This window comes from Pundamilia nyererei, unplaced genomic scaffold, assembly GCF_000239375.1.
Source record: "Pundamilia nyererei isolate P.nyererei 1_Seehausen unplaced genomic scaffold, PunNye1.0 scaffold00484, whole genome shotgun sequence".
Classification (NCBI taxonomy): Eukaryota; Metazoa; Chordata; class Actinopteri; order Cichliformes; family Cichlidae; genus Pundamilia; species Pundamilia nyererei.
Genome location: NW_005187885.1, coordinates 4,991 through 20,472, shown reverse-complemented (window position 1 = coordinate 20,472; position 15,482 = coordinate 4,991). Strand labels below are relative to the sequence as shown.

General features: G+C 46.4%; 1 protein-coding gene across 1 annotated transcript in view; it reads left to right on the top strand.

Moving 5' to 3' along the window:
• Positions 1-12,523, top strand: part of xpo7 (exportin 7) — an 18,606-nt gene extending 6,083 nt beyond the window's left edge. Inside the window, exons 2-28 of the mRNA XM_005753948.2 lie at positions 471-617; positions 1,414-1,507; positions 1,778-1,944; positions 2,308-2,373; positions 3,082-3,186; positions 3,786-3,951; positions 4,061-4,134; positions 4,215-4,334; positions 4,411-4,557; positions 4,756-4,928; positions 5,225-5,418; positions 5,493-5,598; positions 5,688-5,823; positions 6,680-6,753; positions 6,864-6,944; positions 7,306-7,369; positions 7,484-7,592; positions 7,870-7,976; positions 8,271-8,359; positions 8,457-8,564; positions 8,995-9,077; positions 9,166-9,380; positions 9,477-9,615; positions 9,702-9,859; positions 9,935-10,033; positions 10,117-10,244; positions 11,345-12,523. Of these exons, the coding sequence (XP_005754005.1) occupies positions 471-617; positions 1,414-1,507; positions 1,778-1,944; positions 2,308-2,373; positions 3,082-3,186; positions 3,786-3,951; positions 4,061-4,134; positions 4,215-4,334; positions 4,411-4,557; positions 4,756-4,928; positions 5,225-5,418; positions 5,493-5,598; positions 5,688-5,823; positions 6,680-6,753; positions 6,864-6,944; positions 7,306-7,369; positions 7,484-7,592; positions 7,870-7,976; positions 8,271-8,359; positions 8,457-8,564; positions 8,995-9,077; positions 9,166-9,380; positions 9,477-9,615; positions 9,702-9,859; positions 9,935-10,033; positions 10,117-10,244; positions 11,345-11,438 (3,243 nt within the window). The 3' untranslated portion in view covers positions 11,439-12,523. The remainder of the gene's footprint in view (positions 1-470; positions 618-1,413; positions 1,508-1,777; positions 1,945-2,307; positions 2,374-3,081; positions 3,187-3,785; positions 3,952-4,060; positions 4,135-4,214; positions 4,335-4,410; positions 4,558-4,755; positions 4,929-5,224; positions 5,419-5,492; positions 5,599-5,687; positions 5,824-6,679; positions 6,754-6,863; positions 6,945-7,305; positions 7,370-7,483; positions 7,593-7,869; positions 7,977-8,270; positions 8,360-8,456; positions 8,565-8,994; positions 9,078-9,165; positions 9,381-9,476; positions 9,616-9,701; positions 9,860-9,934; positions 10,034-10,116; positions 10,245-11,344) is intronic.
• The last annotated feature ends 2,959 nt before the right edge of the window (positions 12,524-15,482 follow it).

Sequence of the window (15,482 nt, the reverse complement as noted above, 5' to 3'; positions counted from 1 at the left end):
CTGTTGAACTTGATGAGTTTCACGTGAAGCTGAGTGTAAGCTGAGGGTCTGCGGGCATCACCGTGGGCGGGGTTTGGTGCTCGCCGCTTATCTGACGCCTGCAGAAGTTCGACACACATGATGCAGTGCTCTGTCATACCTCACTCCATGTACCCTCAACGCATCACACGAGTGGAGGTGGCTAGCGCACCTAGGTGGAGGCTGTAAACACCATCAGACCATCAGCTTCCACCTGCACTCATGCCGCTGTCCCCCATCTTTGGCCCTGTCGGTGTAGTTTTCCTAGAAAGTAACCCGAGACGGTTGGAGCAGATGGCGCTCGGCATGTGTGTCTGTGATTATGAGTGTGTAAAGCTCGGCGTGGCCGCCCGTCTTATCTGCTGTGATCTCTGTTTGTCTGAAACGATGAAAGACTCGAGCCGGCTGCGGCTCGCTGATAAGCCTGCGCTGTGTCCCTCTGTCTTATCCAGGGCCTCGCCCAGCTGGAGATCCTGTGTAAGCAGCTGTACGAGACCACCGACACCGCCGTCCGACACCAGGCTGAGAAAGCTCTGGTGGAATTCACCAACAGCCCCGACTGTCTCAGCAAATGTCAACTGCTGCTGGAGAGAGGCAGCGTGAGTACAGACTACGGCCGGACTGTCCGAGCAGCTTCAGTTTAACTTTCCCATGTTAGCAGAGATGATGCTCTGCAGGGTCAGACAGTCCTGTGCCTGACCCTGCAGATTCAGATCAGACTCAGCAGACATGATGGGGGATTTTTGGAGAAGCTGAAAGCATGAAGACTTTCAGTTTTGTGCTCCATCTTTCACTTGGACAAAAGTCAAGTCAGTGAAAAATGAGGGGGAGGAGTCACGCCCTGATGAGGGTTAGCTGAGCACCGACTAATCCATCCACAGGTTCACCTGCAAAAGCTTTACCTCAAGGGTGGGCAGCGTTTCCTCTCATAGAGAGAAATGGTATCACACAGATACATGACCACAACGTGCAGACACACGATAAAATCCAAGAATCCCAACACAACAAATTTTTAAATATTTGTACTTAATATTTATATCATATTCGGTGCTTGATAAACACAAACTGAAATATTTCAAAGGGTTTGTTTTAATTGGGATGGATGAAGTATCGTGTCATCCAGGTGAAGATCGCTGACCCCCCACACTAATGAGGAGGTAACTCTAAAATGAAGTGGAGTCAACTCGTACTTCATATTTATGAGCAGGTTTCTGTAGGTGTGAGGGTATATTTTAAGATTTCAATTTTTTTTTCATCTGCCTGAGATAATGATGGAGCAACCCCTTCACTAACCAGCATATCTGAAAGGCCATTTCCTCTTCTGTTGTCAGAATAAAAGCATGTAGATGGCTGTCAGAGGAGATAACCTGACCTCACTGTTTTGTCTCCTGTCAGTCTTCATATTCTCAGCTGCTCGCAGCCACCTGTTTGTCAAAACTGGTTTCTCGGACCAGCAACCCTCTACCCCTCGAGCAACGCATTGATATCCGTGAGTATCTCCTGAAAAAAGCGGATAAACCCTGCAGGTCAGGTCAGTCTGAGGATTAAAGAGAAGCTGGAGTGATGCATTAACAGTCACAACAGAGATGCACTCATCAAACCTCAATAATGACAATGAAGATGTTTGTCTTTCAAAATATAACAAAATCGATATTACTAGTTGAACAGGTTGTGGGGTTTTCAGTAAAGCAAAGCAGGGTGTTTTAGTGTCTTATTTTGAAAAGCCGCTGCTAAATGTTTTGTTTGTTTGTTTTTTCAGGGAACTATGTGCTGAACTACCTGGCGACGCGGCCGAAGTTGGCGGCGTTTGTGACGCAGGCTCTGATCCAGCTCTACGCCAGGATCACCAAGCTGGGCTGGTTCGACTGTCAGAAAGACGACTACGTGTTCAGAAACGTGATCGCAGACGTGACACGCTTCCTGCAGGTCAGAGCGCTGAAACCCTTCTGTCCTGTGAATCTTGTGTATATTTATTTGTTTAATTTGTCAGAATAAAAAGTTTTAAGCAAGTTTTTAAAAGTAAGAAGATTCAGCTTATTGGTTCGATCATTACCATGGTGATTTCGGTGCTTTTATAACTGTTAAGTAGGCTCATTTGATCTGGTGTAAATGTGCAGCGTACTTTGATGTCATAATGACTTCTCCGCATGGCTCAAACCTGCTTACTCTGTTTCTGGACCTGTTTTATTCAGTGTGTGAGAAGAAAGAAACAAACAGGATCATTTAAGCCTGGATTAGTTTAACCTGATCTGTGTGCGTTTCTAACCTTTTGTGTGGTTGTTTTTACAGGACAGCGTTGAACACTGCATCATAGGAGTCACCATCCTGTCCCAGCTGACCAATGAGATCAATCAGGTAAGTCACAGCGTGCAATTTATGGAGGTGTGGCAGATTTAAACAGATCCTCGCAGTGATCGACGACCACAGCAGGCCGAAGAGTTTGAATGTTTGGTGACGTGTCCAGACCAAACTGGGCTCTATACTACGAAACGAGTTCAGCATATCCAGCATACCTTTCCTGTATCCAGATTCACTTACACTAACAGCAGCAGTCAGGGTAAACAGTCACATGACCGTTAACTTGTAACTTGCTAACCCAGATTTCGCTGCACGTTCAACGAAAGTGATGATGTTGGCAGCATCTGACCAACCGCAAAGGGTCATTTGACCTTTACAGGCTCTACAGAACATGAAAATGATCCCTATGAGTGTCACCTGCTCCAGGGATGTTACCAAATACTGGCTCAGTAGAGCAAAAATAAATCAACCTAGTTATAATGTTCAAAAAAGTACAGCAGCTTTAAAAACAAGCAAGGAAATAATAAAGTCTCTTAAAAATAAAAAGTTCAGTAAGGTGGATTAAAAGAAATCAAGTGACTTGATTCCAAAATAAAATATATCTGTGTAATATACAGTGAGCGTACAGTGCAGGATATTGAAGCTAAACTCTGGAAGTGTCATTTTTATTTATTTTTTGTTGATGATGAAATCACCAGCATTAGTTGGTCCTCAGATTTTCTGCCGACTCTGATCTTTTTTTCTTTTCTTTTTTTTTCTCCTCAGGCCGACACGACGCATCCTCTGACCAAACACAGGAAGATCGCCTCCTCGTTCAGAGACTCCTCGCTCTTTGACATTTTCACGCTTTCCTGCAACCTCCTCAAGCAGGTTTGTTTCGTCCTGTCGGCATTTTCTCCCATACAGGCTTACATATACACTGCATTTCATTTTTGTACTGATTTCCCGCTTTTAGTTTTTTAATTATTTCAGACCTGTGTTATTTTATTTTTGTTCTGTATTTAATTTTGTATCAATTCCTCAATTTATCTACCTTAACTTTAGATTTATTCTTTTTCTTTGCATGTCCATGTTAGTCTGACACTGTCAGAATAAAACTTGTGTCTTCTTTGTGTCAGATATTTAATGTTCATATTAAACATGAGTTGATGCTTCAAACAAAGAGCAGAAAGTATGAAAATGTGATCTCTGCAAGGAAAACATAAGTGCTGCCCTTAAGCAGGCTTCCACAAGTTGGCCAATCAAAAGAAAATGGGGGTCTTAAAGGCTGAACTAAGGCCCATTGTAGGACAAAGGATTATTTTGACCTGTGGATCACGCAAAGCTGCTCTAAAAACTCATATAAAGATGTATTTTGAGTGAGGCAGCTCGCTGTGGACACTAACAGATCATATTAAACGCCTGAGTGAAGCTGATGATGATGGCGGTTTGTTGATGCTGATGATGATGATGATGGGTTTGCTTTTCAGGCTTCAGGGAAGAACCTGAACCTGAACGATGAGTCTCAGCACGGCCTGCTGATGCAGCTCCTGAAGCTCAGCTACAATTGCCTCAACTACGACTTCATAGGAACCTCCACGGACGAGTCGTCGGACGACTTGTGCACCGTGCAGATCCCCACATCATGGAGATCAGGTAGAGGAGCGAGGCGCCCGCCGCTTACAGATTAATGTGGTGTTGTTACTGATATTTACTGCCTCACGACAACATGAAAACGGTTAAATCTGTGTTTTGTCTTCTGCAGCGTTCCTCGATTCCTCCACCCTGCAGCTGTTTTTCAATTTATATCATTCCATCCCTCCATCCCTCTCCCCACTGGTAAGTGAGCACAGTCATGTGACTACAGCCTGCAGACTGATGCGTGAAGCTTTACTGTTCGTGTGTGTGTCTGGGTGCAGGTGTTGTCGTGTCTAGTTCAGATTGCCTCAGTTCGGAGGTCTCTCTTCAACAATGCAGAGCGAGCAAAGTTTCTGTCACACCTGGTGGACGGAGTGAAGAGGATACTGGCAAACCCACAGGTAACACACACCTGTCTGAAAACACACACACCTCTGTAGCTTCGTGTGTGTTGAACAATGTGTGTTTGTGCTTCAGTGTTTGCCCGATCCAAACAACTACCACGAGTTCTGCCGCCTGCTGGCGAGGCTGAAGAGTAACTACCAGCTGGGTGAGCTGGTCAAAGTGGAAAACTACCCAGAGGTCATTCGCCTCATCGCCAACTTCACCGTCACCAGTCTGCAGGTGGGTTTTTTAACTTTTTCCGTCTGTAATAGTGTATGTGTGTGTCATCCACGTTTAAAAAAAAAAAAAAAAAAAAAAAAAAAGGGTATGTGTGTATATATTCTCTCTCACACTCACACACACACACACACACAATTACATCGTGGTCAAGCAGCAGTGTTGTGTACCTGACTCTTTACTCCTACTCTTCCTCCTCAGCACTGGGAGTTCGCCCCCAACAGTGTTCACTACCTGCTGAGCCTGTGGCAGCGCCTGGCAGCATCAGTCCCTTATGTTAAAGCCACGGAGCCCCATCTGCTGGAGACGTACACTCCAGAGGTCACCAAGGCCTACATCACGTCCCGACTCGAGTCGGTCCATGTCATCCTCAGGTGAGACTTAAACCAACCTTAAAGTTAGACAGGATTTCATCTTGTTTGATTTTCCAGCAAAAGATTGCATTTCCATTTATTCCATTAATTTAATTAATGCGTTCATAAGATGTACATAAAAACTTAGATGTGTTGGGAACAGATTCTGGATGTTACTCCCATGATGTGTTCGGTGTTTGTGGCTGTGAATCGGTGCAGTGACGATGGTTTGAGTCTGAAGGATTGGGTCGGTGATGGCTCAGGCAAACTTCACCTGAGGGTTTTTAGGGATGAGCTGAGCATGTCTCTGTCCGTAGGGACGGGCTGGAGGACCCTCTGGACGACGCCGGCCTCGTTCAGCAGCAGCTGGACCAGCTCTCCACCATCGGCCGCTGCGAGTACGAGAAGACATGCGCACTGCTCGTCCAGCTGTTCGACCAGGCGGCTCAAACCTACCAGGAGCTGCTGCAGTCCACCAACTCGAGCGCCATGGACATCACAGTGCAGGAGGGTAAGAGCGCGAGCCCCACCCCTGTGCTATTTTGGGGACTTCGGGAGTCTGACGCCTCCTCTGCTTCTCTGCAGGTCGGCTCACGTGGTTGGTTTACATAATCGGGGCAGTGATCGGAGGACGCGTGTCGTTCGCGAGCACAGACGAGCAGGATGCCATGGATGGAGAGTTAGTCTGTCGGTAAGAGTGCGAATGTGGCGAGCCGGTGTCTGGGGGCGTGACTTCCTGTCGCTGAAAGCCTGACCTTGCGTTTCCTGCGTTTGCCTCAGGGTGCTCCAGCTCATGAACCTGACAGACTCGCGGCTCGCTCAAGCTGGGAATGAGAGGCTGGAGCTGGCCATGCTCAGCTTCTTCGAGCAGTTCAGAAAGATCTACATCGGTGACCAGGTGCAGAAATCATCAAAGGTAAGGCGCGCCTCTCTGTAAGCTCCACCCCTTTCAGCTGACATGAATGAGCAGGTCTGACTCTGTGTGATCTCTCTGCTCAGAAACTGCAAAGTGTGAACATCCAGATAAGTGCTTGAAAGTAAATTGTGGTTGGTGTTAGCGCCCCCTGCTGGCTCGCAGAGCATCATGGTGGTGTTTAAAATTCAGGATGTGGTGTTAGGTAGGCATAGAGTCAGCTGTGAGTCACATGGTCAGCCTCCTCCTCCTGCTCCTCCAGTGGTTCCCCGGGGCGCAGCAGTAACTCACTGCACAGAGTATATGATTATATATCTCTGCTGGCCCAGGAATGCCTCAGGATGCCCAAGAGAAACTCGGAAAAGTCTGCAACCTCCAGAGCTCGGAGAATCTCAGTCGGTTTTGTCAAAACATCGGTCAAACCCGAGGCCTTACTTTTGGATTCAGTTCCAGTACCTGTTCTCGGGCTGGGAAGTCTGGCTGAATCTGGAGCGTTGTTCACACAGTGCTCGGGCCAAATTACTGATTTCTGGCTGGCTGGATTCAATCGATTTAGCGTTTTGGGGCTAAAACTAAATTTAGGGGAGTAGTAAAGTCCTGAAACCCTTTTTAAACGCTGAGGGTGATCAAGCATTCAGTAAAATGTTCAGTATTTTACTGAATGTGGACAGGTTTGATATTATTTTATTAAAATATTTATTATTATTGTTTCTGTTTTCATTGGAACTAAAGTAAAATAATAAGAAGCAGAATTCGGTGCAGACTGTTCCAAACTGAAAACAGAGAAATGACTTGAAGCGTCCTCTGAAGTGGCAGCCGCGTGGTGATCATGTGACTTCCTGTTTGTGTTTGTTCGTAGCTTTATCGACGACTATCAGAAGTTTTGGGCTTGAATGACGAGACGATGGTACTCAGCGTCTTTATAGGGAAAATGTGAGTAACTGAAGTCCAGGTAACTCCGGCACACCTGAGAGCCGATGTTCAAAGTTAAACGAACTCTCAGCCGCTGTAAATATGTAGAAGTAAACTTTCCTCTCTTTCAGTATCACAAACTTGAAGTACTGGGGCCAGTGTGAACCAATCACCTCCAAGACACTCCAGCTCCTGAATGACCTCTCCTTAGGATATCCTTCATGTCTGTGACCCACACAAATGTTTTCATGTTGATTTAGTCTAGTTTTTATCTTTGCTGTTGTTTTTGTGTAGTGAAAGTAAAGCAAAAGAAGCCTTGCCCACCTGATCTTATCGTTAATGAGGGGCAGCCAATCAGAAGAAAGTTGTCTTTAAATGTTGAGCAGCTTGTTTCAGATGAGCTGAGGGCCTGGTGCCTAATAAATAAGGATAATTATGAACCGTGAGTCATGAAAAGCTACTGAGCAGGATAATGAATCCATCTTAAGGACTTAAAGGTTAAACCAGGCACTGAGTTAAAGGAAGGGGTGGGGCTCTGGGTCAACGTTTTCTCCTTGACTTCACTGTCTGCACGTACAGCAGCGTAAGGAAGCTGGTGAAACTCAGCGCTGTCCAGTTCATGTTGAACAACCACACGGTGAGTACTTCACATTTATCGGAGCCCAAGTTTCACGTCTGATTAAAACGAGTTGAGCTGACACACGAAGAAGAAAGTGAGCTGTGATGAACTTCCTGCTGCTGTCTTTGTCAGAGCGAGCACTTCTCCTTCCTGGGAGTGAACAACCAGTCCAACCTGAGCGACATGAGGTGTCGGACCACCTTCTACACTGCACTAGGACGCCTGCTGATGGTCGATTTAGGTACGCAGACACAAACACACACGCTGGTGTGGCTTCAAGTTCTTCAGTTTCGGACTTTTTGTAGACTTCACTTGGCAAAAGGTCGCTGAGACACAGATCCAGAACGACCCACTGCGGCACCCCTTGTGATGAAGAAGCAGCAGAAAGTTTTTATCTTGTAACAACACAAAAGTTGAAACAGGAGAGATACTGGTGCCTGGAAATGAAGTGTGACGTGGTCTGCAGGAGCCACACACACACAGTTAACACTGGGCCTCGTGTGTGTCTGTGTCTGCAGGTGAAGATGAGGACCAGTTCGAACAGTTCATGCTGCCTCTGACGGCGGCGTTTGAAGCAGTGGCTCAGATGCTGAGTACAAACACCTTTAACGAGCAGGAAGCCAAGGTCAGAACACCCTCACAAACATACAGACACATAAACAGCATCAGTTTTGTCAAACATTTATTTCTGTTTTTGCAGACAGACACACATTGTGTTGCTCGTGTTTGTGTTTCTGTGTGTGTGCGTAAACACATGTGTGACACAGCGATGGCGGTGTAGCAGGGATAAAGAATAAAGCGGGTGTAACTCAGAGTTGTGCTAATAAAATTGTGACCCTGCTTAAACACAAGGAAACTCCAGCAGAAGCAGCTGAGCACATGTTTCGAAACATTGACCTTCCTCCTCTTCCTCCTGCAGAGGACTCTGGTGGGTTTGGTCCGGGACCTGCGAGGAATTGCATTCGCCTTCAACGCCAAGACGAGCTTCATGATGCTGTTTGACTGGATGTATCCTTACACTGACTTCAGATCAGCACGCGGTCAGATCCTGGTTTTTCTGTTTATTGTGTAAACGATGAAAGTGTGTCCTTAACCCGCTCCGCAGATACCCGACCTACATGCCCATCCTGCAGCGGGCCATCGAACTGTGGTACCACGACCCAGCATGCACCACGCCAGTCCTCAAGCTCATGGCAGAGCTCGTCCACAACAGGTAAACCTGCCCAGTGACGAAGGGGCAGGTTTAAGAGTATGACCTCTGACCTCTGTGCTGTCACATCCTTACAACGGTTCAGCCTGTGAGGATCCAGAGACGACTCAAAGAAAGTAAAGGCAGCCCACTGGCGGCCTGGGATCAGCTATGATTGTAGCATTTTCCCTCCCAGCAGGAGCTGTGGGAGTGTTTTCATTGGTTCATTCTAAGAGTACACACAGTGAACGTCAGCAGAATAGTCAAGTTTTAAATGAGGAAGCCGCCTCAGAGGTCTGACACCTAATGTTTTCAGAGTTCTGGTGAGGCGTGACTAATGTAGATGGTTTTCAGTGATGTTTTACTCGGCTCAGAAACCAAAGCGCGTCTCCTTTCAGATCAAATGTAGAGGTGAAAGGTCACTAACTGTGTTTGGTTTTTGTTTTGTTTTCAGATCACAGCGGCTTCAGTTTGATGTGTCGTCGCCAAACGGCATCCTGCTGTTCAGAGAAACGAGCAAGATGATCACGACCTATGGTACAACCTTTGACCCCCACTCAACCGCCTCAAACATATACCTGTCTTTGTTCTGGGCCGCTCATCGAGTTCCTGTTTTCTCCTTCAGGGAATCGGATCCTGACGCTGGGCGAGGTCCCTAAGGACCAGGTGTACGGGGTAAAGCTGAAGGGCGTCAGCGTGTGCTTTGCCATGCTGAAGGCGGTGCTCAGCGGGAACTACGTCAACTTCGGGGTCTTCCGTCTGTATGGCGACGACGCTCTGGACAATGCCTTACAGACCTTCATCAAACTACTGCTGTCCATCCCTCACAGTGACCTGCTGGTATGCTCCACCTCCTCACAGGTTTTTGTGACTTTGGAGACGTGGACTCCGTTTGAGTGAGTTTTTAACCCTTGACCTCTGGTCCTGTCTCTGCAGGACTACCCGAAGCTCAGCCAGTCCTTCTACTCTCTGCTGGAAGTGCTGACGCAGGACCACATGAACTTCATCGCGAGCCTGGAGCCTCACGTGGTCATGTACATCCTGTCCTCCATATCAGAAGGCCTCACAGCGCTCGGTAAGGCAGCAGCGTTGGTCAGGTTTGTGTGTGTGTGCGTGCGTGTGTGTTGAAGTTACATCATTGTGTCTTTGTGTGTGTTTCAGATACGATGGTGTGCACCGGCTGCTGCTCCAGCCTCGACCACATCGTCACCTACCTGTTCAAGCAGCTGTCGCGCTCCACCAAGAAGCGGCCCGCTCCCATGGCGACAGATGACCGCTTCCTGCACATCATGCAGCAGCACCCGGAGATGATCCAGCAGGTGAGTTGATCACACCTGAGTCACCTGACCACACACACACACACACGTTGACACCTTGCTGCTGTCGTTGATCAGATGCTGTCCACCGTTCTGAACATCATCATCTTCGAGGACTGCAGGAACCAGTGGTCCATGTCGCGGCCTCTCTTAGGCCTCATCCTGCTCAACGAGAAGGTAACTGCCGCTTGCACTCGCCTCAGAGGTGGCACCGCGTGGGTCTATGTGCGCTATAACACGTGTGTTTTTTCTAACTGCAGTATTTCGCTGACTTGAGGAACAGCATCGTCAACAGCCAGCCGCCTGAGAAGCAGCAAGCCATGCACTTATGTTTCGAGAACTTGATGGAGGGAATTGAGAGAAATCTACTAACAAAGAACCGGGACAGGTGAGAGCAGACAGCATTCATCCTCTCGGGTGGTCAGGAACGTGAAAAACGGGTGGAGACGTGAGACACGCTAGACTCTGTCAGGATCGTAGCTTAGCGTTAGAGATAAAAGCCACTCACAGACTGTCACTCAGTCTGTGATCATTCAGACTCTGCAGCAGGGATTGTATGAGGTTCTGATCCACAGACTGGGTTACCTGCAGAAAGCCACACCCAGAAGTAGGTACAAACTAAAGGTACTGCTGTGGACTCGATTACTACTGTCACTGATTTATTACTCACTTAAACTGGAGGAAAACATTTTTTCTTGTGTAATCCTAAACAGCCTGAAAGATATATGAAGACCAGTGTTTAGTGATGTGGAACAGCGACACACCTTATTTTTGGAGACACACATTGTGCATTATAATATAACCTGCTGTCAGGGGGATGTCAGGACGATCGGTGTATGGAGGAAGTCATCCAGTTACGTTAGATTACGTTGTGATCCCGAACACACATTTCCTCATCAGCTGGAAGGAACTGAATTAGGAAAGTAAAGCTGCTGATGGAGAACTTTCAGAAGGCGTGATGCAGCAGCAGCTGAAGGTCTGGGTGACCTAAAAGGGTGAAAACTGTGAAAAATGAGCTCGAAATAATTTCTGTACAAATATTGTGTTTGTTCGCCATCTATATCTAACCTCAAACTGAGTTTTAAACATGGCTGACGTGCAGATAATACTGCTGTTTGTGCAGTGCATGGTCACATTACTCCAGTCGAGCAGTTATACATCAGTCTGTGCTGTAACAACCGAAAAATCCTAATGATTCCCACGGTAACCCTTGCCCTCGGTAACTAACAAGTGTTTCTGTGCTGATGCCGCAGATCTGCTCCTCTCCACCAGACTTCATTCACAAAACCACAAATTTATTCTGTAAAAACACGTCGTTACACGCTGGTCAGAAATTCAGGCCCTGAAAGGAGCGCTGCCTTTCGGAGGTTTTAATGTGGGCGGATCTTAACAGTCAGGATTAGCTGGTTCTGACCTCCTGCAGGGGAACACTGAGGGGAGTTGTTCGTGTGCCTGACGAGGTAAAAATGCTCTGTGTGTGTTCTGCAGGTTCACACAGAACTTGTCAGTGTTCAGGAGGGAGGTGAACGACAGCATGAAGAACTCGACATACGGCGTCAACAGCAACGACATGATGAGCTGACATTCCACGCGGCCGCCCACCGAGTTCGCCCGGCCCCTCGACCCGCCTCTCCACGGCCTCCTACCCCTCACCTCTCTGCATCCCCCTCTCCCCCCCCGGGCCCGGATGCCCAGGGATCATCACCCTGCCACGACACCAATTCAGCCCTCCCCCTCCTCCTTTTTGATATAAGCATATATAAATATATACAGATCTATTTTAAAGCCAGCCCGCCGCGTCCGGCTCGCCTGGCTGCTCGAACAGAGGGGGGGGGAGGGAGCATGTCTGAGCACTCTGAATCACTGACAGGAAGTGGAGTGCGCCGCAGCCAGAAGAGGCGGCGAGGGGACGAAAGGACGAACGCCGGTAAACGTAGTAATCCGCTTCTGCCTGCCTTGTATAGAAACCACCCAAGAAACCAAGTGTACATTTTCTTTCGTAACATTTTGAACAATGTTTATAATGATCGACTTTAAAAACCCACAAAGACGAGACAACAAACCAACGTGTGATTGAGCTTTTTACAGAGTAGTGAGTTAGTGCACATGTCTGTCTGCGTGGGCATGAGGCCGGAGGGTGGGCGGGGCAAGCACAGGAAGCAGGTACACACACTAACGGAAAGGGAGGCTCAGAGCATCCATGTTGTACATTTTTCTCTGTCTCTGCTGCTTGAAGTGATGTAAATATTCCCGAATGACGGCCTCAGAGGGACCGTCCTGCTGCTTTTCCTCCTCGGTGTCACAAAACCGTCACATTTTGGTCACGGCGAGGTAGAAAAACGCCACCTCCATCCTCGTTTCCTGTTTCTCTTTGCCCATAAACACTAACCTGGAGGTCTTTGGGCTTTTCCGTGGTGCTCGGACAAAATTAAACACCTTCAGCAGACCAAACATCTTTCATTAGAGCCACTTTTATTGTGAAGGCTCGCTAAACCTTCAGCTTAAAGTTGGTCTAATGTCAGCATGTTTGTCAGAGCGTCATAAAAATGATTTAAAGACAGAAATAGTGATTAGCTCCTGTTTTTCTTGGTCACGTGACACTTTTTCTCCAGCCATCATTTAAAAAGATTCATCAAAACCCCCGTGGTTGTCGTTGTTGTTGTTGTTGTTGTTGTTGTTGTTGTTATTATTATTATTATTATCATTATCATTAACTGTAAGCTGCAGAACAATAAGCTGGCACGTCATCAACTTCAGTTTGACTAAAGCGTGATCAAAACAAAACTTTAGCTCTTTATGGTTACAGTAAAACAAGCGATCACACAACACACAGACTGACATTTCAACGTTCAGGGAAGTTCAGGGTGTCATCAGGCTGACAGGAGGTCACGACCCAGGTTTGCAAATATAGAGGAAATCCTCAGAGAGGCTTCATCAAAGCCGTATTAGTATGATGATGATGATGATAATAATTATATTATTATTACTGGAGCTGCAGTGACGATTTTAGTGGCGACACAAAGTCGGACATAATTATTAATCTTCAGTCAGATTTTTGATTTAATAATCTGCTGATTATTCCTTGATTAGAGCTTCTGTTGTGACGAAGGGTCATAAACGTTTTCAGTCTCAAAATGTTTCAAATGTTGAACTTTTAGATATTTTGTTGTTGAGTTCCAGCTCTTCTTTTTCCCGCAATACTAAAGCAGATTATTAACTTGCTCGTTCTGATGATTAATTAACGCTGCGTTATTTTAAGCGATTCATCTTTTGATTTTTAAACATTTGTCAAACATCTGAAGACGTCTCCTTAAAAGTTATTTTTCATTTTTTTCCCTGTTATTCAGATGTTATTCATTTATCAGACAAAATGATCTGCAGCATTTCAAACAAACATTTCAGACTCGAGCTCCTGAAGCTGGGGCACTTCCTGCTTTCGCCCCACTTAACAGTCCCCGAGTGAGTTTTCAGCTCTCCGATATCTTCACCTTAAAAATTCTCGTGCTTTCTGTAGATTTTTTTTTCCCCCTTTGTAATGAAAATAAACTTTCCCAATGAAACCAGCAGAAAATGAGGATATAATCACACTCGGTTATCATTTTTTCAGTTGAATTAACACAATGAATCATATAAAACTAGATGTGAGGATTCTTTTTCAGACAGACTTTAAACAGATCGTAAAAGCGGCATGTTTAAACCTCCGTAAATCTGCTTTGACATCAGAGGAGTGTCGGAGTGCAGACGTCCTCTAATAATCTGCATGTTTTAACTTCAGCTTCTCGTTGCCTCGTGACCCGAGTTTTCATCATGATCACCAGCTGCTGTTATCGGCTTCAGCTCGACTAAAACAGAACCACACGAGCCTTTAAACGAGTCTTCAAACTCAGGAAAAACACTGTTAAAGTGATCACATGGTAACATTACAGTATTACCCCGATTCGCCTCGACGACTGGTTTAATATTGCGACTTTTACAGGATGTTGTCGGGTTAATAGAGTTCATTTTCTGTGTTGATGTTCTTGAGTGTCTGACCGACAGAACAAAGTCCAAAACACTGAATCCACTGATCGAGGAACACGTTTAAAGCTGAGCTGAAACCTCCACAGATCTTCAGGCAGCACCAATTTCTACCAAGTCTCAAGTCGAATACGGCAACATGACTGCGTTTAAAGACTCGTGACCAAGAAAAACCACACAGGAAGTCAGGGAGGAGGGTCACCGTTTGTTTATCGCCACGTGAATTGTTTCTTTGACGGTTTTTGGAGTACATAAGGTCATATTTTCTGAAATTTCAGGTTTCACCACATTATTTGTTGTTTTCATGCAGTTAAAAACGTGAAATCCTCTCCAGCGTCAGCTGACTGAATTCACAGAAAGTGATGGAGGTTTTTTGTTTTGTTTTTATTGTAAAAAAAAAAAAAAAGCAGCAGAACTTCCCTTTAAGGCACCCGTCTGCATCGCCGCGGCTCTGCCTTCCTCTGAGCATGGCGGCTGCGCCAGTGGTGACGTCCTGCAGGTGTCGCACGCCTGCTGCTTGATGAACGTGTAAGCAACATGGTCACAGCTACATTTTCCCCTCTGGTAGGCTGGGTGCAGTTTCCACCATTTTGTTTACACTCTGGATTCCTCGGACCAGGTCTCGGCCTGCCCCCCTTTTTTTAGGGAGTCCTTTTTGGCGTGTGCGTTGATGTTGTGTGTGTTTGCGTGTGCGTGGAGTGGCTCTCTGTTGCCTGGCGTGCGTGTATGTGGTGTCTCACGGTGCTGCGACGGCTTGAACCCGCGATGGAGCTCAAACAGCCAAGGTCTGAGCCACCAAGCGGGAAGCAACAGGGGGAAACCATCGAGGCGGGAGTGCGGCGAAGGCGTCCGGATCGGTCGTCAAACCTTGGCAGAAGGTGTACAAAGAGAAGCAGGAAGTGGAGTCTATTAGCAACTTGTGTTACTCTCTACGATGTTGCTGCTAACTGTTTGTGACAACTAGCTCATCTCTAACCATGTCAGCACTCACGGATGTTTATTGAGTTCCTAATTTTTTGGCTTGTGTCCCTGATGTGAATGTGTTGGGTCCATAGAGTGAATAGCTGTTTGAGTTGTTTGGATGTCTGCTACATATAGTGTAAGCATTGTGACTGCAAATAAACCTCATTGATTTTTACCTCGCTGCCTCGCATCCTTTTCTTGATCTCAGCTGATCTACAGCTTGCCACAGGTGCTCAGCAGCAGTGCTGCTCTTTTTGTGAGCTTATGGTCACAACATCAACAGTCCGCAAGACTACGAACCTCCCTCAAGCTCTTCCTCTTTTCCTCCATCTTCATCAGCCTTTGTCAAATATGTCCACTCTCTTCTGATGTCATCCTGCTCACTGCCATTGAAGATTTTATCATCTTAAGACAGCCTTAGTGCCACCATCTCCAAACCATACAACATTATAGTCCGAAATGTCGTAGGTAACAAGATGCTCAGAATCAGTTTTACTTATAACGCCAAGCCACAGCATCAGTCACATTAAGGTGCTTTATATTGTAAGATAAAAATCTCACAATCATGCAGAGAAATCCCAACAGTGAACAAGCAGTTGGTGAGAGTGAGTTTCTTCCTGTTAAAACTCCCTTTTTTTGTGTATGT